The sequence below is a fragment of the Anastrepha ludens genome, chromosome 6 (assembly GCF_028408465.1).
Source record: "Anastrepha ludens isolate Willacy chromosome 6, idAnaLude1.1, whole genome shotgun sequence".
Classification (NCBI taxonomy): Eukaryota; Metazoa; Arthropoda; class Insecta; order Diptera; family Tephritidae; genus Anastrepha; species Anastrepha ludens.
In genome coordinates this window covers 60,805,187-60,831,815 of record NC_071502.1, presented here as the reverse complement: position 1 = coordinate 60,831,815, position 26,629 = coordinate 60,805,187, and the positions used below count along the sequence as shown (strand labels likewise).

General features: G+C 37.8%; 1 protein-coding gene across 20 annotated transcripts in view; it reads left to right on the top strand.

Annotated features, from left to right (window-relative positions):
* The window catches only part of LOC128868776 (sorbin and SH3 domain-containing protein 1), a 139,151-nt gene that overhangs the window by 87,821 nt on the left and 24,701 nt on the right, over positions 1 to 26,629 (top strand). For 6 of the 20 annotated variants that reach the window (XM_054111263.1, XM_054111259.1, XM_054111267.1 and 3 more), the window contains 11 exons: positions 1,532 to 2,008; positions 2,438 to 2,533; positions 3,141 to 3,280; positions 3,439 to 3,511; positions 7,406 to 7,438; positions 9,239 to 9,404; positions 11,626 to 11,746; positions 12,284 to 12,316; positions 18,099 to 18,151; positions 18,220 to 18,398; positions 24,315 to 24,365. In XM_054111263.1, the coding sequence (XP_053967238.1) occupies positions 1,532 to 2,008; positions 2,438 to 2,533; positions 3,141 to 3,280; positions 3,439 to 3,511; positions 7,406 to 7,438; positions 9,239 to 9,404; positions 11,626 to 11,746; positions 12,284 to 12,316; positions 18,099 to 18,151; positions 18,220 to 18,398; positions 24,315 to 24,365 (1,422 nt within the window). Of the gene's footprint in view, positions 1 to 1,531; positions 2,009 to 2,437; positions 2,534 to 3,140; positions 3,281 to 3,438; positions 3,512 to 7,405; positions 7,439 to 9,238; positions 9,405 to 11,625; positions 11,747 to 12,283; positions 12,317 to 18,098; positions 18,152 to 18,219; positions 18,399 to 18,976; positions 23,657 to 24,314; positions 24,366 to 26,629 lie in introns of all 20 variants that reach the window. The other 14 variants (XM_054111268.1, XM_054111277.1, XM_054111278.1 and 11 more) reach the window with 11 other exon arrangements.

Genomic DNA, 26,629 nt, shown 5'->3' with positions numbered 1-26,629 from the left:
GCGGGTGGTTTCTTTTTGACGGAGCTCCTCGAAAAGATTTTTAGCGTATATATACATACATACATATATAGGTACATACGCACAGGCATATTATATCATTTAAAAAAATTCCAGCCAACAAGCGTTATTCACACATCCACGTCATAAGACCATTGAAAATTTTATCATTTACGAATATTTCCTTCTAAAAATATACATATCGTTAGCACTTTGTGTTAAAATTAGATTCGCAATGACTTGGTTGGAAAGGCATCAGCTTAGGTTAGTGCGGCATTTAATTTGAAAGGCATTTTATTGAGGCCACCGTAGCTAAGTGGCTACTAATCGGATTATAAAAACAGCAGAGCAAACGGCAGTCAATTGCAAGCCTTCGAGAATATTTCTGCCACCAAAAAGCCTCTCATGAGAACCATCGGCCCTTCGGAAGCTGCATTAAACTGTAGCTGCCTCCCCTTAGCACCTTTTGTTAGGCCTGCTTGTGAAGCCTAACTTGAATGATATCCTTTCTTAACCATAAGAAATATTTCTACGCAAGCAACATACAGATAGATGGGACATAGAGAACTAGTCCCAAAATCAATCCATAGGATCTTACCTTATCGACGTGAATAATAGAGCTGATAGACCACCAGAACGCGCAATGGTTAAGGTTGCCAGACCTTTGAGAGTGCACGGATTTCTCTTTATTAAAGTGCACTACTTCTTTTTGATTATGTGCTTTGTACTACTTTTTCCAGCTTCTATTTTTAATGTTTAACTTTTGGCGAAAGGAAAGAAATATACTGTCCTTAGAAGGTGTCGAGAGGGAGCTTAGGTATTGTAAAACACAACTCCGACTTAACTTGTGCAGATTTTCAGAAGCTGAGAGAGTAATGAATAGTATTGAATAATATTAAGTAAGCACATACATATTTATAATTGCCGTGTATATCATTTGTTGGCTGTGTTTCGCCGAGCTCTACTATTTACCTTGTGCACAAATTTTTACGGCAAAACTCAGCAATGCACATCTCTCGTCTAACCATACCTTTCGATGCTAGGTAGTCTTGTGCGAATAAAAATGCGGGATGGATCTATCAAACATTATTTTTCCTGAATTTTGAATTTATTGTTCGTTTCCATAGCCAAAAAACATTTATTACACTACTTCCACTGGGACTTGGTTCGATATGAAATCTATTATTTTTTTTTGTTGCTTGTGTCTATTAACTAAAGTTTTCTTGCCTCTCTAGTATTTTCACATAAAACTCACCTCCTCTTTGCCTTAAACGCATATCCGTATGGGGAGTAGTTGATATATTCAATATTTGTGGTTCTAAAACAGATTTGTCATGTTACTATATCTTTAATATCCACATTTAAAACCTTCTCTGTCGTCATCCTGATCGTTTCTATCCATTTCGTCGCACTCCTTCATACCATCATCATCATTCATACATTTCGTAAAATTACAACTTCTTTGTAATTTCAATCAATCTATTTCTCTTCACACCCTCCATACATAATTACTTTTGGCTATGCGCACATTTAGGCACCTGGACACCCGGTACCCAAACACCCAACAACACATCGTTCAACAACCTGAACGACATACATCCGAAGGTCAGCACGCCCACACCACCCCCACCGCCAGCACCACAACAATCTGCACAGCCACCCGTTTGGACGCCTCAGCCATCACCGAGCAGCGGTCGCAAAGAATTTCGGCCAGTGCGTTTCGAATCGCCAACACTGCCACGCCGTTACGTCCTGCCACAGACCAACGAAGGAGCACCACAAGTGCCACCTCCCTGGTGCCAGAGTACCGGTGGAACGACCACCGATGCGGACAGCTCCTACGCAGCACCCTCTCCACGCTCTGCCTACAGCTATACGAATTTAAGTACACCAACGACCACAATCGGCTCGACAGGCAGCACCAACTATTGTGACTCCATACCGTCCGAGTCGTCATTGCTAAATCACGTGGGCACAGGACCAAGTCAGAGTGTTGCGGATAAAATCAAAAGTATGGGTGGTTAACAATTTTCGAAATCAGTTGCATACATATAAATGTCATTGTCGATGTTATGTTTGTGTCAACAATTGTTTTTTTTTTTTCGTGAGACTTTTTTTTTGTTATCATAAACCGTGAATCGTGTCTTCGAGCACGCCACTCACGAAAAGCAATTTATACACATGACAGCGCATTGGTCATATACTTTATATGTATTCGGTTGCATGTGCGAAAGTGTGAAACAACGACTTTTGTATAAAAACGATTTAACTGTTTTTACTCAACTCATCTGGGCTGTAAATTGTAATCGTCTCGTCTAAAAGAGTATCGTACATACATTCATACATATACATATTTGAACATATTTGCTTTGAGAATGCAATCAGGCGCGTTTTAACAAAATTTTCCATCTCTAACCACATTTTCTCACACCCTCTACAGCATTCGAAAGATCTGCTTCCACATCGGCATTATACTCGCCAGCAGCGCGACGCCGACACGATACTGGTCAACCATTTTATAAGCCTAACGAAGTCAGTAAGTATAACAAATAAGGCGGGTGAACTCGGTAACGACTATTGTTCGCCCGCCTTCGTATTAAATACTAACGTTTACTCTCACGATGACACTTGCGCACTTTTTCTTGGCGAATAAACTCTGTGGGCATACAAAAGGGTTTTAAGGTTTTACGGGATCATATGGGTTTTGGTGCATATCGAGCACTTTTTCGTAATTAATTTGTCCCTCTTATATCGGAACAAATAGTTTTTTCGCATGCCAAGGAATCAAATTACTTATACATACACGCAAGTAGTTCAGATTATTTAAGAGAATAGAAAAAGTATATGCAGAAATTTAATTGAATAATATTTTATTTGTTACTTGCAAGAACAGAAAATGGAAGAAGAAGAAGAAGAAGAAGAAGAAGAAAGAGCGTGTATGTTGTGTTTGCATGTATATTTGTTTTTATTGTAATTTAATGTGTTTTATTTATTTAAAATATCAGTGTTGCATAGTAGTCGTAGCATTAAGGATTCCTTAGTGATTTCTTGATACCTTACCTTTTTTATACAACAAAAAATACAAAAAATTAGTAACAATATTACAAAAACAAACAACCTCACTATATAATACTGATTTGCAGTTTTTAAAGTTAAACATGAGTACATGAGTGAACCGGAAACGGAGCACGATCGTCCCAGAAAAATGGCACAATTGGGTCGACGCCAAGTCGACGGCATCGGACCGGTTACCAACGATGGAATGCCCATAATATTGAGATCGGTAAAAGCGCAAAACAATCATATAAAACTTAATTCAATCAACTATTAATCAAATTCCAAAATAACATATTTCAACACTTCACTTTTAAATGAAACGGTCGCGCGCTTTGATGTTGCTAATGGCGTTAATGATGTTGTGATATTCGTCACACGTCACAGGAGGTGAAGGAACCACATCAGCATGAATGGTATAAACGGCTGTACCAGACGATACACAAGCAGAAGAGCGGTGGTAATACAAATCAATTATTGCTTAAAATACTATTTATTTTTATTTTATTCAAGAAGTGAATTCAAAGTTAGATGAGTGTATGTAATATATTCGAATAAGAACAACTCAGCCGTACATATGTGGCGTGCAACTTCTGTAAAAAAGTATTAATAGGTCTTGCCATAGTGGTAGCAATTAGACATAGATTGAATAACAGGAACTCAATATCGCTAAATCTGGATCGCTATACCTCAAAAATAGTCAATAGAAGCTCTGTGCAACTTTTCCATTAATATTTGCATGCGCGTATCACTTAGTTGATCACCCTAGTCGAGTGTGTTTGTGCACGACTACTGTATAGTTCGTTATTCGACGCTCACTGTGCCACATGAAATGATTTCTGGTCACTCATTAGCAGGCCATGGCAAGTCATCAAGTGAATTTTTGACATGAAAGGGCTTTACATAAAAAAACAGCTGCTCTTTGGGGGTAACATAAACCAGTAGTCCACTTCATATGTTGGACAGTGCACACCATAATTTGAGTCTGGGTTTTACTAGAAAATCGTTTAGCTTCAGACTCTTGTGAAAACAAACTTTCCAAAAAAATTCTTATCATTTGATGAATTTAGAAAGTCCGTTCAGATATTGCAGTCATCGTTATCATTTCAGTAAACTAGGATAAATAGAATCAAGCGTCTGTCGTTTGTGCGAGTTAGGCGATGAAACACCATAGTATTTTCCCCCTTTTTCACTCTTCTCGGGAGCATAAGGCCTCGACAAGACTCTTTCATCGTACACGGATCTGTGCTGTTGTTTTTACACCGTCCCTGCTAGTTTGCGCATCATCGACCTTCTCCAAGTGTTTTTTGGTCGATCGCGAACGGTTCCAGTCCAGTGCCATTCTCGTGATGCTATCTGGTGGTTTTCTCAATGTGTGACCAATCCGTCGCCACTTTCTGCGTTTGATTTGCCTAAGGATGGGTTTCTCGTTCGTTAATCTCCACAGTGCGTCGTTACTGAGGATATTTTGTCAGAATATTCTGCAGATAATGCGGAGACATTTGTTGATGAACGATTGTAGCCTCTGTCGCTTCCGTACAACAATACTGCCTTTACGCATGAGCCGAATATTCGTAGTTTAGTGCGCCTACAAACACCATAGTCCATCATATGTATGTGAATTTGCTGCTTTCGCAAGACGAAGACTCACTCATCTAAGTAATGTGGCTCTGTATCCATTGGTCACATGGAAGGAAGCGCTCAAATTCATTAGAAACCTTCAATTATAAGCTCGCCTAATAAATCACACATCAGATTTTTTTGAGTGAAAGTCATTTGTCATACATAAAAGAGAGCTTTAGTGATAATAGACGGCTACCGAATCGGAAAGTGGTAATATACGGCTACTGAACCATTAAGTTTTTCGAGAATTTTTGTTTTAACAAAACCCTTTTTTAAATATATTAAACCTTATAGCACAAATCGATTTTAATTGATTATCCACTTGTATTGATTTATTATTTTTACTATCGCCTAATTAATTGTGTTATCGATTTTTTAATCGACTAATCGAATGCGATTGATTTCTCTACATTAGCGGCCCCTTTAGTTCTTTCAACCACCATTTTCAGTATTGCGCAATCTGAAGTAACTAAAAAATTTTAAATTTGCGTCACTGGATTGAGCAAAGCCTCTGCTAGGAATATACAAATTTCACAAAAGATCACTGATGCGTTTCAAAATAACATGTAAAATACAAGATTCGAATGAATTCCAAGGGTGGCTGACTTATTTTGATTGGCCTCGATATCCACGACCATTTGTAATGAAAAATCCTTTAATTTTCAGAAATATTTCAGTCAATCGTGATTTTTAGATAGATGTGAAAAACTCTATAATTAATATCACACACCCTTTTCAAAAGAGTCAAACTCAAAATTAAGAGTCAGAACTAAAAATAGTTCCTTAAGAAATACGTAAAAATTGTATCAGAAGAGTCAATATTCAAAAAATTAGGTTTTTCAACAAGTTCTAAAAACAATTTTCATAATTTTTACTCGTATGATTTTTTAAAAACTTTTCCTTCCCAGTAAAAAAAGTTGTTTATTTTTCTAAAGTACTTAATATGCCCAAAACCATTTTTTGTTTTTTTGTTTTGTATTTTCTGAAAAATGACAAATTTAGATTTGAAGAGGGTGTGCGTTATATGTGGGAGGAAATCCCAATAAATTTGCTATTCGTAATTCGAAATCAAGTACATTAACCCCTAGTGGTTGATTTTTCACTCTATTCAATTCAGTTCTTGTAAAACATGTTAAAATGTTAAATGGTTTTTTTCTTCAAAATCAAATGCCTCTTCAGTGATTTTCAACCCATAAATAAATCAGTCAAGTTCACACAAAGTTATCTACGCACTTCAGCTATACAGATTTAGTGGTATTGACTTGTTTTATCAAATTATTACAAAAATGTCCATAAAAACAAAACTTTTAAAGCAGGGAAAAAGTAATTAAATACTCGTATGTGGTGCAACAATTTATTGGTCTAATAAATACAGATCTGTGTACAATGCTTCGATTGCTCTGGAACATACCCACAAAAGTAAAACATACCAATAATATGGGTGGTCCATCCAGCGTTGGGAATTTAGTGTAATTCGGCTATAAATAAAAGGCGCATGAATATTTTTGAAAAAAATATTTTATTTGAAAAAGTAAGCCTTGTCATTCAACTGGTTCATAATTTTATTCAAATGACTTTCACGTGTGGCTTATAGCCACTCCGGCCCACTCTGTCGACCTAATATTGCTGTACATTTTTGGGAGTTTCAATTCTTTAATCGTCTCTTTCGGAGTAATTGTCCTTTACGGCAGCTCACAAGTCCGTTTGTTCTAATATTTTCAACATTTCTCAAATTTGTTCAATCATTATTCTTAGCTGTAAAAGTACAAAAACGATAGCTTAAATTCCCAACGCTAGATTGACTTGCAAAGAACTTAAAAGCCTAGATATGTAGTTCGATTCCCCATACCCGAAATAGGGAGTAACCGGCCCCCTTCAGCCATATGCTTTCTTGCAGCTTTAACAGTATTATTACATTGACACGTCAATCTCGAAAAAAAGTACCCTCTAATTTATTTTCTTTCCATAAATTAGCTAATGCTTTTAAGCTTTTTGAGCAAAACAATTTTGCTGCTTAATCGAGCGACGCTAATTTATATGAAAAGAAAAATTCCCAGCAAATATATTTGCATGCCATTTTTAGTGGCATTTCCGCTCGTTTAAGGAAATAAAACCTCTTATATGTAGATACGTATGTATGTATTATGCCTACATATATGGTATAGTAGAAATGTGTCGTAAAGCAAATGGTAACAACGAAATCGCTCAAATAATTAAATTATTCAATAGCAATAGATGAGCAACGTTAATTAAAATCGAAGATAGCGAAAAATATATTTAAAATAATTTGCACATAAACTAGAAGTAGCTCAGTCAAAAGCAAAAAAAAAAACAAATAATCTCCTGCCTTATTACATGAACACACTCGATCGCTGAGATCACTCAAAACAATAAACGCGATTTTAGCAGCACCAAATACGAATTTTTAATAGGATTTGAAGATTTCTTTTGACCCGTTTAATATTTAGTACATGCATACGTGTAAATACGTAATTATAATTCAGTCGTGAATTTCTAATAAATATGTGATTATTTGTGTATTTTTTGTATTTGCAATTTTTTCTATCAACTTTGTACTCGTTCTTAATGCGATACGCTTTATGGCTTTACAAAACGCTTTTACTCGTTTATACCATTCCGCGTTTAACGCTCGCGCCACTATCGGTCCTGCAATGCTGCTCCGCATCGCATCACGCATCTGCAATGCGCCATGCCTCTTCAACGTTCACAGATGATTACGTGATTCGCTACAAATGCCAAAGAGGTGATTTTTACGTTTATTTTATAACAAAAAATGGGGAAAGATAAATAGATAAATAGCAGTAGTTGTAGAAATTGCAAATGCCTTGATTATACTTACTTGCATATGCCTCAATAGATTTGCATAAGACATATAGTGCGTGCCTCGGAATGCTTACAGTGCTTTAGTAGAATTTTAGATCTTTTGTTATGCTTTATAAAATATACTTACATTACAATGACACTCACATGGAAGGCAAGTTGAAGACTACGGCAGCCTTACGTTTAACATTAGCTTATCTTAACTAAGTCAAATGATCTCCTGAACAAAAAATATGAAAATTCTCATAAGGTTGTGTGCATGAATTAAATATACGAGTATGTAAGTAGCCGCAAGTAAGGAAGTGCTAGATTCGGTATGGACCGAACTTTCTATACCCGCGCGCATTTTAGTAAACTTTATTCTGCAATGGACGTACAGAAATTTTGAATTAACGTACAAAAAAGGGGCGTGGTTTTATTCGAACTCAATTATATAATATGTACATAAATGGAGTGGGTAGCAATGTGTGTACCACGCTTGGGCAAGATTTATTATGCCCCTGTTGAGTTAAAAGTGTGCGTGGCACCACCTGTTTTTCAAAACTCTTTGCCTCGTGTTTATTTTTCTGCGCTCATCACTTCTACTAAATTTGAGGAGTTTTGCTTCATTTATAATAAATATACCACTTTTTTTTCGAAATTTAATGTTATATAGAAATAGGGCGTGAGTATCGGCCGATTTCTCCCATTTTGAACAAAATTTACTTTGTATCAAAGGAAAATCATAAAAGTTTCATAAAAATATCTCAACTAGTTCTCGAGCTCTATAGCTCGAAACATTAGACAGACGGACGGAAATTTAGATTATTAACATAAAAAATATGGGCGTGGATTCTATCCGTTGTCAATAATATTCATCTCTGCGGCGAGCAATACGGGTACCAGGTTTGGGCCGGTATTATTAAGTCGTAATCACGATAAACGCATTTACCCAAAATTGGGCGTGGCACCGTTCAAAACTTTTCAAAATTTTACTTGCGTCTTACTAATTTTTTTTGGCTCATCATTTGTAACCAATATGAGTAATTTTGCTTTATTTATAACAGATATATATTTCTTGGATATTACCGTTATATGACAGGTAGGCGTAATTATTAACCAATTCTGCCCATTTTCAGTAACAACGTGCCTTGGGCAAAGAGTAATACGTGTGGCAAGTTTCATTGAAGTATTATATATTATATTCATTTTTGCTCGAATTATCGTGCGCGCGGACGAACGAACGAATAAATATGGCTAAATCGCCTCCTCTCATCATTATGAGCATTTTGGTATTATATGCTTACATCTATCTCGATTTCTTTATTTTAATCTATAGTAAAACCGTAATGTAAAAAAAATTAGAATACCCTTGTTACAAATGTGCGCGGGTATAAAAACGTGAGGATTCAAAATACAAAGGAAAACATCGGATAACCACTTATAAAATTCACATCTGCAATACAAATAACATTTCTTAACAATACAAATAACATTTCCAAAAATGCACTTTTATGTAAACGGAACTCACCCCACTAAAAGACACAAATGATACATATGGGATACCGGATACTGGTTTATACAGACTTTTATTAACGTTGCCTAATGCACATAATTTCTAAAATTTGTACTAAAAATGCAAATGTACTAAAAAAAAACAAAACTTCGCTACTAACTAACAGGTGATAGTAACGCTTTTTCTACTGCATATTTTATTAAATCACGATTTGCTCTTTTGCAACAGCTCGCCCACAATTGAAATCGACTGGATATCAATCAGAGCCCGAGCCCAATCACGATTCCGACTACTCCACAGTAAAATATCGAACATTAGATCGACGACGTTTGCAGTCGGTCTCATCGGCCACGAACGTTGCGAATCGCACTACGAATTCGTATCAGGACGATAAGTGAGTATCATACGGCTTTACTTTTAATGCAATTGACAATTAGAGTAATACATGCAAGGAATGTTAATAGAATAGCCAGTGCCGGGCGTTGGTGATTACTACAAATTACTCGTTTGAAAAGTCCGCACAAAAAGAAACAAAAATAAACACAACTACTTAATTGTTTGGGGTAAATCTTTTTTTTTTCGACATAGTATCCTTTGGCTTATACTACTTCGTCCAACGCTGTTCTAGTTTGTTAATTCCTTTCGAATAATAGGATTTGTCCAAGTCTGAAAAATAACCATTCGCTTCTGCAATCCTCGTTTGAATAAAATCTTTTTTACACCAGCCATTTCTTCAAATTGGGGAACAAATAGTAATCCAAGAGATCCGAGAGAGCCAAGTATGAATGATAGGAAGAATGTGAAACGAGTTGGAACCCTAGATATATCCGTTAATTTTGCCACCACAACTGCTGAGGCGTGTGACTCCATACACAAAATTCTTGTTCGTCCATTTTTTGAAAATCACTAGACTTCCTCGATTCTAAAGAATGCCAAACATAAATAAAGATCTGGCTGAAGCTTGGTGTGTATTCAAAGAGATGCTACTAACTAAACATAACCTTGACATGTGCCAGTAGTGTCATCTCATCTCTGATTCCTTCAAATTGATTGTATTGATTTCAAAGTAGACTCTATCTGAAATAATAATGAATATTTCAGTCATCGAAACTTTTTTTAAACTATTTTTTTGAAACCGATTCCAGTTCTCTGCGAATTCTGGTTTATGTATTATATTGACTGGAAACGGATGATTCAAAGTTTAGTTTAAACTTTGGAAATGTAAGTTTTGAAATGGAAAATGGCCAAAAGAACTTTTTTACAGAATGCATCACAAAAAAGAAAACAGATAATATAGGGTGGGCCATGTAAAATTTGCTTTTTGAATCGGCTATAAAAACAAAAACTAATTAATATTTTTTCAAACTTTTTTTTTTTTGATGATTGAATATTGTCATTTATGAATGAAAAATAATATCGTTCAAATGACTACCACGACTGACTTTACAGTAGGATCAACCCAATTTTTAAGCACATTTTCGATTATTGGGGCTCCAATTTCATGAATGGCAACTTCGATTTCGTGTTTTAAAGCATCAATCGTCTCTGGATGGTTCGCATAGCATTTGTCCTTATCGGCTCCCCACAAAAAATAGTCCAACGGGCTTAAATCACAGCTCCGAGGCGGCCAATTGATATCGGAATTTCGGCTGATTATTTGGTTTTCAAAAACGGTAGCCAAAAGTTCGAGTGTAACTTTGGCAGTGTGACAAGTTGCACCGTCCTGTTGAAACCAAATGTCGCCCATGTCATCCTCTTCAATTTTTGGAAACAAAAACTCGTTGAGCATGTCACGGTAACGCTCGCCATTTACTGTAACCGTGGAAGAAGAAGACTCACCACTTTGGAAATAGGTGTTCAATATTTCCCAATTTTGTTCAAGCGTATAGCGTCCCATTTCGTAAATGTCAAACCTTTAAGTAAATTATGAATACATTTGACATGTCATTTGTGTTACCATTCTCAAAAAAATAGGTGGTTCAAAAAGCAAATGCTACATGGCCCTCTCTGTATATAATAAACAACAGATAATCGGTAATGGAGGAAGGTGAATAGGTAATGGATAATATATAATAACTAATAGATAATTGATAATAGATAATAGATAATAGATAATAAATAGATAATAGATAATAGATAATAGAAGATAGATAATAGGCAACGGAATACCGTTTAGTACTCTTTTTTATAAAGCTCAACCAATTAGTAATTCGATGGAAAAAAAAAAACGATTAAAAAAAGTGGGTATAATAACGTTCGAGGAACGATCTGAATTCCGCCTGTGTGAGAAAGTAGAATTTAGTAGAACAAAGTGGTATACCCATGCATTTCAACATGCGATTGTTCAAATTTTGTACAATTTCATTTAAAACAACGGACATATCAAGCTAATGTACTGCGAGTGTTGGCCTCCAAGTCATCAATCCTGTCCACCCTAGCCTGTTTATTATAGAAATTAAGGAACATTAAAAAATATTTCACAACAATCGTTCATTATAAATTGCACCACTATGAAGAGGCACAGAGAAAAATAAAACTTTCACTTGCATTTAAAATAATACAAATTTATTCCATAGTTGCAAAAATCAAACAACTAACATCACTCCTACTTTCAGAGTATATGGTACTATGCCAAATCCGATCAAATCGGCACCAAGTACGTACAAAAACCAACCTGGTCGCATAGAAGACTACGTAACAGGACGCTCGTCCGTCTCTGAGAAGGAACGCAAAGAGGTAAAACAATTAAATCCGATTGAAAAGAACGACTTTGAAACAAAAACGAACACGATTAAGGTTATCACAGAATAATCGAGTGTGATTGCTAATTACACAACTCATTATAAAAAAGTGATATATATATTTACATACATACGGTTTTATATTCGCATTATTTTGCCTTCACTTTCACCTGCCGTAAAAGGTAATAAATAAAAACATACATTGATCTCACGATTGCATCAACACCTAAACGCACGTAATGGAGTTAAATGTATATACATACGTACATAACATTTACATATAACTATATTTAATTGTGTGCATCTTGTCCATCGATTCCGATTACGTTTACTGTTGTCATAATTCAGTTCTTATCACGTTTCCAGCTGAATATCGTCAAGGTTTTGCATTTATGATCACCAGACCGTGGCACAAGCTTACAAACATAACTATACGTAGAATATTTTGTAGTTTGTATTTTATTTGTTTTGTTTTTATTTGTTTTCGTTATAATTTTTTATAACTGAATCTATTTTATTCCACGTTTTCTAGTGGTGGGACGAAGTGATGGACATCTTTAATGGGGTATGCATCACCTTTTGATTAAATTATACTTACATACATACATACATATAATAGATATGATATAGTACAGCGATAAATGAGTAAAACATGGTTTATTAAGACTCTAAAACAATTGAAAATATTTCCATATTTGTAAAATAATCAAATGTACAGATGTAGTACATCGTACTTGGTGTGGGGAAATTCAATATTTAAGGAAATATTTATGTGAATAGTCAAAGTTTTTTTTTTGTGTGTAGCATAAGGTACATTTGGGTGCCACTGCTCCAAAAATACGATTTTTTCAGCATGTCTAATATTTTTGTATTGTATCTATAAGTATGTTGCCACTAAAAATTAGAGCCTAATTAATTTAAAGGTGCAAATTTGCTTAGGATGACGGCAAACTAATCAACGTCCTAGTCTCAGCTAAGTACCCTTTTTTATACTCTAGTGAGTAAGACTGCGGTAGCCAAGCAGATCTTAGTTATGTATATGTACGGACAGATCTGTAAGAGATTTTTACTTAAACGCTTTCACACTTAGTTTTCTGCTTCTTCTAATTTTGGAATGTTACATGGAACAACCGCAATTTTCTTCTGTTCAATTTCTGACAATATTCACTACAGGCGAGTGAGTGCCAATATGTAGACAAAAAACCAGTAAGCGAAGGGCATCGGGACGTAAGCTCTGATTGATCATATTCAAGCAAAGTAAATTGGATTCTTCTGCAGTCTTACGCTTTCCGACATCTATGCTATAGAAGTACATTTCCCTGCTTAACGTTCCAGTGGTTGGGGTCTGCTTCTTCTTTATATATATAATTGGGGCGTACACTCGTTTTGGGTATTTGGCCGAGCTCCTCCTTCTATTTATGGCGTGGGTCTTCATGTTGTTCCACAAATGGAGGAACCTATAGTTTTAAGCCAACTCCGAACGGCAAATATTTTTTATGAGGAACTTTTTCATTTTCATTTCATTCATTTACCATTGCCTGCCGAAGGGCGACCGCTTTAGAAAAAACTTCTTCTTCATTTTAATGTTTCACGGAAGTTCGAACATACGCCTTCCGAATGGTAGTCACGCATCAACCCATTCGGCTACGGCGGCCGAGAGAGAGATTAAATAAGCCGCTTTTAAAAGCTAAATAAAAAAACTCGTAAACTCCGTGTTGATGCTCCAGATTCGTTTAATATAGAGTATTCGAGATTGCCTATAAAGTATTTTAAAAGGCCTAAAGGTAAATTAATTATTGCCCAAGACATACTGCCTATGAATTATTCCTATCAAACAGATTTAGAGCCAAATTAACTTCGGTTTATATTTGGGATTTCAAAATTGCAATGTTTTTTCAAAATGCATCCTCCCTAATGATGAAGTGAAGGAGTTCAAAAAATTGGTGTCAATGTCTATGAATAAGATTTAAAAAAATTCAAAATCAATAGACTAGAGTGAGGCTTCAATGTTTCTAAACAGATCATTCGAGGTAGGGTATTTAGTACACATTATTTTAAAGGGCCCCAAAATAAAGAATAAGTAAATTAATTCTCATGTGTATTTTCCTCTCTGCTGTTCCTATTAAAAATGCATTTTTAACAACAAAACTGCTTTCGCTCTTTCACTGCCGTGGTTAGGTGTTAAGGGAATATCGCGTAATACCTCGTATTTTCATCGAATTCGCCGATGATGTAACCGTAAGTTTATGACTCACTTCAATGCACTTAAATTAATATGCAGAGCACTTCTTAATTACGTATGTATGTATATAAGGATCACTCTCATACACGTTTGATGACATAAAAGCAACGGCACTGCACCAAAGGAACATAAAATTTTTGTAGCACCTTTCTTAAACTTTTTTTTTGGTTTTTTGGTTAACGTAAAAATCGTATCGTATAGTGGTTATCCAAAAGTGATTATTTTTAATCCACACTCAGCGAAGCATAAATGGTTTTATGAAAATTTGATAGCTGCGTTCCTTAAATAATAGCTGCTTTCGATTCATCACTTCTCTGCTTGCTAGAAAGTTCCGTTGCGCGCCAAGCGAAAAATGTGTATGTGAAAGCAACAACAGTTGAACGATATTTGAGCAACTCTATTCTTAGCTCACAAGCGACATGCTTAGTTCAGTGCTTCCCAGTATAAGTAGAATTATGCTTAGGTATGAAGGTGAAATGGTTTAAGTACCAGTCTGACACTCCCCAAGTAGCACAAAATCGCCGTTTTGATACCACTTTGAGACCTCCAACAGAGCTGTTGCTGTAATGGAGAAGATTGATGGGATTTAGGTTGGAGCACTGCCCCAGGCTGTCAGAAAAAGAGCATCCAGTGACCTTAAGGAGACCCGGTAGTATAGAATTTGAGAAGTTAGTGTATTTTCAGTAATCTTTTTTACAATAAAAAAATTAAAAACTAAAACTAAAAATTAATTAAAAATATTCAAATTTGTTAGGCTTTTATTTAATTTCTTTTACATACAAAAATTATTTTTTTTTTTTAATTTCAATAGTTTTAAACATGGCGCTGCAGTTGACCCTCCCAAAAAATTGGACCTGGACGGTGTTGTCCATTTTGGCTCTTCTATTTATCTGAAACACAAAAACCAAAAAACTTATTAATCAGTATGACTGGAGCTATGTCCCGTACTAGAATAAAAAAACAAAATGGCGCGATTTTGAATTTATCTCTCTAAATGTCGGGTTTTTTTCAGTTTTTTTAATTAAAAAATACGAATTAATCGAAATAATAATGTTTGAATGGCATAATACAATTTCAGACGATTCGGTTGAATAGTTTTTTTTTTTTTGACAACACCAGAGAGAAAAAAGTCGTTTCGAGATAAATGAGTTTAAAGTTTGAGGTACAAGAAAGCGCGGAGCGCACTCTACCCAGTTAATAGGCTGTAAAAGCTATAATATTGGACATTTCCGCATGAAAATTTCACAGTATATTCTTAAGATACTATACTTTTGAAATATCGAAAAAACAAAAAAATCGATTTTTTGAAATTTCTGGACCACCGGGTCCCCTTAATTGTCTTATCACGCTATGCTGATTCTTAACCAATTTAATCGTTCCTTGTCATTTTGTGTATTAGATATTTAGATACATATATTTTGACTCATTTACTTAGCTTTGCTTTGAAAAATGTATTATTGGCGAACTGTCCAAACTAAAATAATACAGTGCTGCCAAATCATATGCACGGTAGGATTCAAGCGAAATTTTTTGTTTTGTTCACTACTCCGTAGGTAATTGGTGCATTGAAAGTACCTACTATTACAACAGCACTACATGGTTTTCTTTTATTTTTATTTTTTTTTTATTATTTTTTATAGTTTAATTTATTTGTATTTTCTTATATTTTGTTTTATTTGTTTTAATTAATTTTTTAATTTTAATTAATATTTTTATTCTATGATACGAGAGATGGTTTTTAGTTTGCGAAATCGAGAAAACAGAACCAAATATATTAATTCAATAAAATTGTTTTTAAAAACTGCCTACTTGTCACAATATTAAAAATTATTTATATTGCGTATAATTGCTTTCAAATAAAGTCAAATTGTCTTGCAGGTTGTGACGTTTTGAGCTCTATTTCTGGTATAACATCAGTCATACTATACTTAATAGACTAAATATGCTAACATGGATATCTAACGGTACACCACGAAAAGAAGTTTTACGCCCTCAAAAAAAAACTGTGTTATATCGGGTGGTTTTTTAACTGTATAAGAACTATCGATAACGATAACTATAGTTCGATAGTTGAGAATGGCAAAGTGTGTTGATATTTCTTACGAAACAATGCTTTCAAATTGTAGAATTTAACTTTGAAAACGAAAACAAAAAATTTGTTAAAGAGGTTCATAAAGCGAAGTGTTAAAGAAAACGCCGAAATATTGGCTCGTCATCGCTATCAACTTGTTGGCTTTTGTCCTTCGACTATGTGGAAATCTGGGCTTTCGTGCCTATGAAATGCAGCTCGTGCAAGAAGTAAATGATTGGGCTCATTTAGATTTATTATTCAGATTTATTGGAAAAAGGTTTCAGAAATTTGACTGACCAAAGGGGCCATGTAACTCGCAGCCACGTCGGACATATGCCAAATATCATATTCTAATGATAAATGCCATGAACTTATCTACAAGATTGTAAATAATAAAAACAACAGTATTTCTGTTTTGTATTATCATTTGAAGTTCTCGAGCTGTTTAAAAACACCCAAGCCACACCCACTTTCTTTTAAATATTTCCAGTCTTTTGACTCATTATAACGGGTAATGGTGCGATAAACAAAAATTTATTGATCATACTTTAAGATGCTCAAGCTCACGAACAATCGCTGGTTGTGATTTTCCCGCCAAATATAATGCAATCACACAATTACGTTTGGAATCCATTACTGTCTGAAGTTGGTTACACTTCGAGTGCCGGACCCTGTAACATCACATTCGAGATCAATAGAATATACCAGCAGAGTCTAGAGTTTTTCCTCAATTTCTGGTGTGTTTACTCTAATTCTGGGTTTTATTCAACTTTCCATAACCATTTTTTTTTATTAACAGAAGACTTACGTTGTTTATTTAAATAAAAAAATGGTAATTTATAAAAATTCTGTGATTGCTGTGACTTGATTTGGTGGCTCCTAAAACACTCAGGCTAAAAAGCCCATTGTATTTAAAGCTCTGGAAAGGGGGTAGATACTCAAGGAGGGAGGGAGAAAAGTATCAGAGAAAGAGATAGGAAAGAATAGAGACAGAGATAGAGATAGTTAGTCCTGTGAGAATTTTCCAGATTCTTTGGCAAATCTGTAAATATCCTCCAGTTTTAGAGAACGAATATTACTCATTCCCATGACATCGGAACCCAATACTCGTAGTCGCGCTCTAGCAAAGGCAGGACACTCACAGAGAAAGTGCTCAGTGCTATCCGCCTCCTCCAAGCATGACAGGCATACCGGGTCCTCGATGATTCCAATGGTGGTCATATGCTGACCCCATGGGTTGTGTCCTGTAATGATGCCGACCATCAACCGAATGTCTTTCCTTCTAAGTTTTAGTAGAAAGTTTGACAGTTTTCTGTTCGGACTTGTCACAAAACACTTTGCAGTTCTGCAGCGTTCTAAACCGGACCATCGCTCTTTATGTAGATTGCCTACATAATCGTTGATCCAATTCTTGATTTCTGCGGGACTGATTCCGATTATTGGCTCTGGCCCTTGTGGGGGCACCGCTGATCCACGGTTGGCCAATTCGTCGGCAATTTCGTTTCCTTGAACACCGGAGTGTCCCGGAACCCATATAAGTACAAGACTGTTTTGTCTTGCGACAGAATTAATCTTCTTCTTACATTCTTGAACAATCTTTGAGGTTTGCTTCGCGTTCTCCAGGGCCTTCAATGCAGCCTGACTGTCACTGAAGACTCCAATCTGTTTCCCGCTCCATCTCCTCTCGATTATCCATTCGGCTACTTTTAGGATGGCAAAAACTTCTGTTTGGAAAACAGTTGCCATTCCCCCCATAGCATATTCCTATTTCAGTCTTGGACCCATCGGTAAAGACTTACTGCTGTGACTTACTGAACTCTTTATAACTTAATACTCGTACAATCTCTTAATGCCACTCAATTCCGCGACTTTAAAAATTTTCTCTCGTATTTTATTTAATTTTTTTATTTAAATTATTGTACTGCAGTTTATCAAATTGCAAAACAAACCTCTTTCATATTTACTTAAGCTTTCTCTACAACAAAATATTAACTCAAATATTTTTCTCACTTTTTAACACACTTTGACTAATAGCACTTGGATCAAGCAAAGCTCTCGCCCCACTACACTGAAGGAAATCTTTCCAGGTAAACCTTTAAACCTACACCAATTACTAACTTCAACTAATTTCGAGTTATTCTCTTTTCCTTTGCAGAGCCTTAGCCAAAGAGTCTGGTTACACGAGTGATTCAAACTTGGTGTTCCGCAAGCGTGAAGTACCACAAGCCAGCCCACTTAGCCCAGTCGAACAAAAGCAAGCCTATAAGAGCGTACAAGCGGGCGGCGAACCACCGTTATTCGGCTTCAGAAAGCCAGCACCAGAAAGACCTAAAGGTGAGCTCGAAAAAAAGTTGGAATACTTCAGCTTTAAACGCACATAATTTATTAAATGCTGAGCGCAAATTCTGTAAAAAACGAAGTTGTGCAGAAATTAACACTTTTCTATTGTTAATGCTAACACTGGTTCCAAGAAGTACAACAAATTTTAACTCTGTTGCACAAATGAATAATTAAGTAGCACATAGACAACCCACACAAAATATTGTACACGAAAACACATATACAGTTGAAAACCATCGACAACAATTAAAAAAGTAGTTAGTTTAATATTCCTTATATGTAAGATGTTGGGTTATTCTGGTGTGGGTAGTATTCCCTAACTATCGCTGATATCTAAATTCTACTTGAAATATTTTTCAAACTAAAAACACTCAAATAATTTCGAAACTACACCATCAAACGTTTATGAGCGTATAGAAAGTTTCGCGCACAAAAAAAATGTTTCTTCACCACGGAACCGCACCGCACGGCACGGCACCGCCTGGATAGGCCCACAAATTGTTGTCACACATCGTCTACCGAACTGTATTTAATACATTTGAATTCTTCCATTTTTTCATCTCGATCAAAAGAATATTTCGATTACACTCAAATCTCGCCAACACTGACCAGAATTCGTCTGATCTCAGCGCCAACTAACGGCACCAGCGACAGTTTTAACGCTAAAGGCGAAACAAACCAAGTTACGACGACCCAACAAACGCCACCTCATTTTACGTATACAAAAGTTCACCACCAAGCAAAAATGTTCACGCCATCATTCATTCCGATTGATGGCAAGCGGAGCTCCAGATCAGCTCCTTCCCCACCACAACCGCCGAATCGTAAATCATCTTGCCAGAAAGTATCTGCGAAGGCTGGCACACCTGCGCGCCCGCCAAAACCAGTGCCCGTTATATCGAAACGTCACGAACAATGCTTTCAAAGCCCTGTTGAACCTGTGTTGGGCGTCAATAAGTATGCAACTATAACGATTCGAAAGAATGGACGCACCAATGGCACAATTTGTCGTTCTAAATCTGCTGGCGCCGTTTCCTCACTGCTGACAGCCACCAAGGTCCCATCCGTTGAAGCCCCACAAAGAGCGCTTACCGTTTGTCGTGGCAACTCAAGTGTCGCAGATAGTGTGAAGATTCGGCGTATGCAACAGCATACACGTTTTCGCTCTATCAGTCCAACGCGTTCGCAAAGCCGTATCACAGCGCTGCGTCAATCAAGTCGTAGTCCGGTTGCGTTTGGGCGCTCAATCTCAAAAGAGCGCACATTTGCTGAAGAAAAGAAGCGTTTGGAGAATAGTCTGCCATCAGGTTTTACAAATTTTGAAGCCAGTACTAATATTTTACGTGATCCATCGCTCAAATCGCCTCAAGAAGTGAAGCAGGCTGTGCGCTCGTACGCCACATGCGTAGCACATCTGCGTAGCAAATCTCTGCCACGTTTTAGGGAGGAAGCCAAGCAGACCGAGAGTTCTACTGTGAGTAGCACTTTCCGGCATTCTACGTGCTTTCCACAGACCAAAATATTCGACTGTGCCAAAGCGATGCGCAAGACATTAGCACGCTCAAAGAGTCCGCGCCCGAAAACTGTCTCAACTGTTAGTTTGACACGCACCGATTCCACTTTCTCAGTAGACTCCACACCGTCTAAAAATGTCAGTAAAACTAAGATAGTAACCAGCAAAAAAGTAACAGAGTCAAAGTCTAAGCAGGAGAATAAGGCAGCTAAATCGAAATTAGCAGCTCAACCCACTACCAAACGCATTGAAACATCTCCAAAAGGGAATACAAGTCACAAAACGCAGAAAATGCGCACTGTATTAAAATCACAACCATCGCAGACTACTCACCAATCACGTGGGGAAGTGCATACAATTCCACGCACTGGTTACCAATCAATCTCGCTACACAAATCACGCAGTCTCAGTCCAAAACGGTACTATCAGTTAGAAGAGTACAACGCAAGGTTAGACGATTACGATGAAGTTGATCGCAGCTATGTAGATGATTTGCTATGGCAATATGAACATGGCATCCCTAGAGCAGGCACATCTAAAGGTGTTCCGACTGAGAGAACTGTAAGGGACATAGCGCGCCCCGAATCTCCTACACCGAGTTTGAAAAATAGAAAGTTTTCCCCCACACGTGAAATACGCGTGCCACAGGAACCGAGAAGTTTGCAAGTCGCTCACAGCAAAACGGAGCCAACGAGGGTGGGAGCAAATGGGGTTTGCTCCTCTAGTAGTGAGCGCTCCAGAAAATTGTCACCTACACGTGAAGTGCGTGTTCACAAACTCCCACCCAGCCTGCAGCCCACACTACAGCGCTCAAAGTCTCCAAAAACTGTGCGCGATATAGCGCGCCCTGAGTCGCCAGCTATTACTGAAAGTTTGAGGAAATTCTCGCCTACACGCGAGATACGTGTACCACAAGTGCCACATAGTTTACCACCTGTGTTGCAAAAATCCGCATCAGCTCAAAGGACAAGGGATGCTGGGCCGATGCAACCTTCCTCTAGGAAATTTTCTCCTACGCGTGAAGTGCGTATACCACAGCAGGCCTCTCGCAGTGTGCGCTCACCTTCTAGACGTCGAATAGACACCTATCGTGCCAGCATTGTCAAGGGAGATAAGTTTGAGACTGGAAAGGTAATAAGAGCTAGCAGTTTGAGCAGCGCCGACGATCGCTCCAGGCGGGGGCTCTACCTTTGTGGCGAACTTGCGCATAGTGCAACCTCGCTTGAAGACTGCGAACGCCATAGTCCAACCTGTCGTTACCGTAATAACTCCGATCGCTTTACGGATCTGAATAAATTCTATAGCACGCTTGAGCGTGTGGGCCAATTGGAGCGTGCAACCTCACTGTCTTCTTTCAAGCCGATACGCAAGGATGGTGAGCCGTTGGACTTTGATGAATGGCGTAGGATACGTTGCCATGAGCGCGCCGAAAAGGAATTGAATTATCTGGTAGGTAAGTTAAAACAGGATCAACGGACAAAGGATTTTGTTTTTCGTCCAAAGGATGTGGAAGATGTAAAGTGGCGTAAAGAGACCGACTTTGGCTTACATTCTAAGGACAAGTCGGTGGAGGACTTACGTTACGCTTTCGAACAGAAAAATATTTTCGCAGACTATGGACAACAATTGCGACAAGAATGTGATGGTACGCGTGAATATGTGCGCCCATACTGGCGTCGCAACACTGTAGCAGATTTGGCTTCCAGTTTGGAAGGCAAAATCCAGCCAGAAAGTGTTGAATCAACAGCAATAGAAGAGCTTGCCAAATGTCAGTTGAGCAGTCATCTTGTAAGCACGCTCTCCAAAGATCAGATATTGAGGATTACGCAGCAGTTAAATGAAATCTATGCGAACAATGCACATGTATCCACTGAAGATTATGTGATCACTGTTGATGCAGATTCCAAGCGAAGGGCGCCACCGAGTGCCCTCAAAGTCAGATGCAATTCGACGATGTCAAAGGAGGATCTTTTACAACCGACGCTAAGCAAAAAACAGGCAAAGGAGACAGCGCCATCAAAGGGTCAAAGTAAATGTAAAATAGGAAAAGAATTGACTACCGTGGAAGATAAATCCAAAGTTACACGCAGTAGCTCGCCAGTATTTCTGGCACGCGAAACCCGTGGTGCAGTTGCCGCAAAGAATGCTGAAGTATTATTACCCAAGCCGCCACCAATACCAAAACAGCCTGAGGATAAACACAATTTAGGGCACGAAGGCGGTGCTATCGCGAAAGTAGTTGAAAGCCGAAAAATCAACACAGCATACACTGAACCCGAGCCCACGTGCCATGTACGCTACGAGCATTGTAATGGAAATATAAAGATTAAGGAGCCTAAAGAAGTGGCACATTCTCCCACTGCCAAAGAACCGAAAGAGCAAATAACACAGAAGATACAATATTTCGAAGAAAAGCAATATGATGAGCCACCAAAGACAATTTATCATGCACGCGAAGACTCATCGCCTGATGAAGCCGAAGTTATGCGAGCCATTGAGGAAAATATGAAAGCACGCACTCGAAAATCAACGCTCACACACCAGCACAAAGAGCTCAGCACCTCGTTAACCGATCTGAAAGATATTTTTGGTGAACGACATACCGCACGCGTAAATTTTCACATGCATTCACCACCCGAGCGCCCACCCGACGTCGGCAGCGCATCACCTATAAGTCCACCACGTGATTGCATGGAAGTATCAGATACCTGGTATGATTTGGGCGATTTGACGCCAAATAGCAGCATTGAAATGCTAGATGCCCACTATCGTTCGCGCAGCCTATCACCCGATTCGCAGGCCTCCTCTTCTTATCTCTGTCGCGTACATACTGGCGATGTGCGAAAAATGAAAGAACATTTCGAAAATTTCGGTGCACATGATGATAGTCGGTGTCATTTTTTTGGGGTTAGTACGCTGAGAAAGGTGCGCAGCGATCCTGAATTGAAGCAATTCGAAACAGGTTCAAAAGACGCCTTAAAAACGGAGTTAGCGGCTGAGGAATATGGTGATGTCTTCTCACTGGCACACAAATTCGAACAACGTAGTCAGAGCATGCGTGTGGGTGCGAGTGCGGGACGTGGACGTACACGTCGTCGTGTTATTTCGCCGATCAGTGTAAAAGATCGTCTAATGCCACACATCGATGTAATAAGTAAAACAGCAGCACTACAAGACACCAAGAAAACTGGTCAGCAACCAATAAAAACTATGCCCGAGCGCAATTTTGTTGTTGAGCGCATACGGAGCCAATATGAGCGAAGCATGTCGCCGCCAAATAAGACACGCAACACTACGAGCATCTTTATATCAAGCTCAAGCCCCAATTTAACACAAGCGGCCGCAATTTCACCACATCTCTCTGCAGACTGGATCGCACACAAATATCCCAGTCCCACACAGAATGCCTATAAAGGAAATGGCATTGGAAAAACTGATAGCAAAGAGAAAACATCAACACGCATCGCAAAAGTACTTCGAAAATTACCGCAACGTTCGAGTTCCGCTTCGCCGCCCAGGCTACATAAGACGGTTCTACATGGTCGTAAAACTACGCTGTGGAAAACTCATCGTGGCGACTTCTTCGCGAATCAAAAATTCGATCCGAAGAAGCATCAGCCAAAGGCACGCTATGTGCCAGATGGAGCCGAAGCGAGTGAACGAAAACGAGCCTCTTCGCATCCGCGCTGTGGAGGCAGTTGTGAAATACTCAAAAGTGCAATGGCGGTGTCATTTCAAGGTTTTTAAAAATGATAATTTTACAATCTACACATATTGATTTTTATAAAATGGCACCCAATAGAGGTTATAAAATCTTACTATATTTATATTTAAAGCTATGCATATATGTACATACATATGTAAGTATGTGTAAAAGATGTTACACAACTCACAATTTTTTAATATACCCTCGTTTATTTGAACTGAATGTGGAGAATAGAGTTCGGATAAGAAACGTGTTGTTTGAAATCTCAGTTAACAGCGCGCAGACTGCTTAAATGCCCATTTAAATTATTTTCGACTGTCTCCATGTGTTTTCCCACAATATTTCCCATGAAACTTGCATGCTTATACAAATAAGTTGTATAATAAAATTTTATTTATTTTCATTTAGAATTAATGCCATTTTTATCCACTTACCCCTCTCGGTAGTAAGTATATCTAACTGCTTATTATCTATATTATATATAGAAAAGTGTCGTTCCATTACGCTTTGACATTTGAGAAGTCACTAATGTTTAACTGGTTCGCTGGGTTACTCCAACTTCGCCTTCTGCTTTGGTTTCTATAGATTACGAGCTTTCCCATTGTACTTTCTTATTAACTCTATTTAATTATGCATCTTTTAAATGTCCTTTTTCATGTCCGTGTTCTACATTGTAAACCCGTTATCACAGATGATGGTAACGATCCACCAGTTCCACCTAAACCCAGAGAATATCGCACAGGTGAGTTTCATAAGTGTTCTATATAGTATGAGGATGTTCAACTCAACATAAGGGGTGAGCAGTCAGACTGTCAACAGAGTATCAGCTGCCCGATTACATGAGAAACCGGAATATTTTATCAACTACAAAATACTAGAACTTCGAACCGAAGTTAAAAACATTGACAACCTCTCCGGACGAGGTCAAAAAAAGTGCCTCTCCAAAGCAAAACCAGAAGTTTATTGAGTTGTTTGTGACAAAGCCGAACTTATTGTTACGTTTAGCTGAAGCAGTTTTATAGAAAAGTAGTGTTAATGTATCCAAAGACACAATTCGAGTAAGTTAACGTGCAGAAGGTCTCGAATTCCGGAGTAAGCCAAAGCCAGAGGGGAATTGGGCCAACGTAATATTCACGGATGAATCTCTCTTTTGGACGTTGCATTCGTCGCTCCTGGTGTATTGTCAACTTCAATAAACTGTTAAGCATCTTTTTAAGGTTCATGTTAGGGGCTACTTCTCGGAAAAAAATATTTGACCGTTTATTTGTGATGACCGCCAATTTAAATGGAGTTGTGATGAATAAAATGTATCAAATTTGTGCTGTCAATTAGCTTTCCAATTTCCCGAACTTACTCAAATACACAGCTCTCTATATTATAATTCGAAACATTTTCCAAGTGTAAAGGATAATCAAATGGCGCTTACGCCCTTTTTGGATGTTTAACCTTCTCCTATTTATAGCGCGCTTCTTAACGTTTTCATAAATGGAGGGACCTGAGTTTTATGTCGCCTCCAAATGGCGAATGATTTTTTATGAGGAGCTTTTTCATAGCACAAATACACTCGGAGGTTTCACATTGCCTCAAGTCAAGTATCAACAAATTCGGCTACGACGTCCGCGATGATAAGTACCATAAATTCAAAGTCAAAATAAGATGTGATTTAAAATGAAACCGGCTATAGCGATGGCGATTTTAGTATACGAGTATAATCACCCAATAGCTTATCCAGCACAAGCTGGGGCCAGAAGAGTTGCAAAAGTTTAATTACGATGAGAAAAAAACAGTCATGATTTGTTTCGTCGTGATTTCTTCTTACGATAAGAAACTCTCACGATAAACTTAAAAGGGTCTGGTTGGTTCAAGTGGTGATTCGTCCAGAATCCAAATAGCAATTCCGCACCATTTTGTTGCCACATCTTCGTTACCAACTTGTTTACCAGTTATTTATAGTATGACTATATCCAGTCTGTGCGGTTCAGGAACCATATTAGGTTGTTGACATCTAAGCCAGACAGTTGCTTGAGACTCACGAACAGCGGTTTGCCCAGGGTTAACATTCTGTCCTTTCATAGGGCAGGGCATTCACAGAGGAAGTGGAAGATTGTTTGATATTGTTAACAACTGTGACAGTATTTGTTGTGAGGGATACCCATTTTGACTGCTTGTTTTTCGACAGACCAAAAGCCAGTTATGACTGTCGTTAGTCTACAGTCGTCCCGTCGTTTCATGTTTGTGATTGCTTGAGGCTCTAGGTGTGCCATAATGTACAGCTAATATTGCATGCCGTCTGGTCTCTCTATCTACAATCCGCGATTCGGAGCTATTTTAGAGAAATTGTATTTTTGACTGCACCTAATGGTGTGAATACCGATTCTGCCAGATTCTTATTCATGGCAGACCCCTTTGTTGCCAGTTCAGCTGTTTTTTCGTTATCTACAATGCTCCAATGTCCCGGAACCCAGATTAAGGTAACTTTATAGATTTTACTCAAGGTGGAAAGGCAATTACTACTTTGTTCCACCAGTTTATAGGTTGTTTTAGCTAATCCAGTGCCTGGATTGCAGCTTGGCTAAAAGGGTATTCTCAAAACAAATGTTCTGTTAGCACCCCAAAAAAGTTAACATATTTGGAAGCCCGCTCTCAGTTTATATGCCAATAACCAAACAAAAAAGTCTGGTATTATCCAGTTTAATCCAAAATATAAAAAAAATGTTTCCTCATTGCGGTCACACTTTTACAGCCAGTGGACAATCTGAGACTTTAGGTAGAAATGCGGGCTTAAGTGCTTCTTCCACCGCTTCCCGTTTTAAGTAAAATGACAATAGTTAAAGATGGGTACGAAGTGGTTTTTATTTACCGCAATCAGTTTTCATTTTTACTTGGAGTATAAGAGAGTCATGAGCTTGAAAGAGAGTGGCATATTTGCTTGGCGAACAAAAGTCGGTATGCATGGGATATACTAGACCTGATCTATTAGAGGTAATATCACTAGAGCAGCTACAA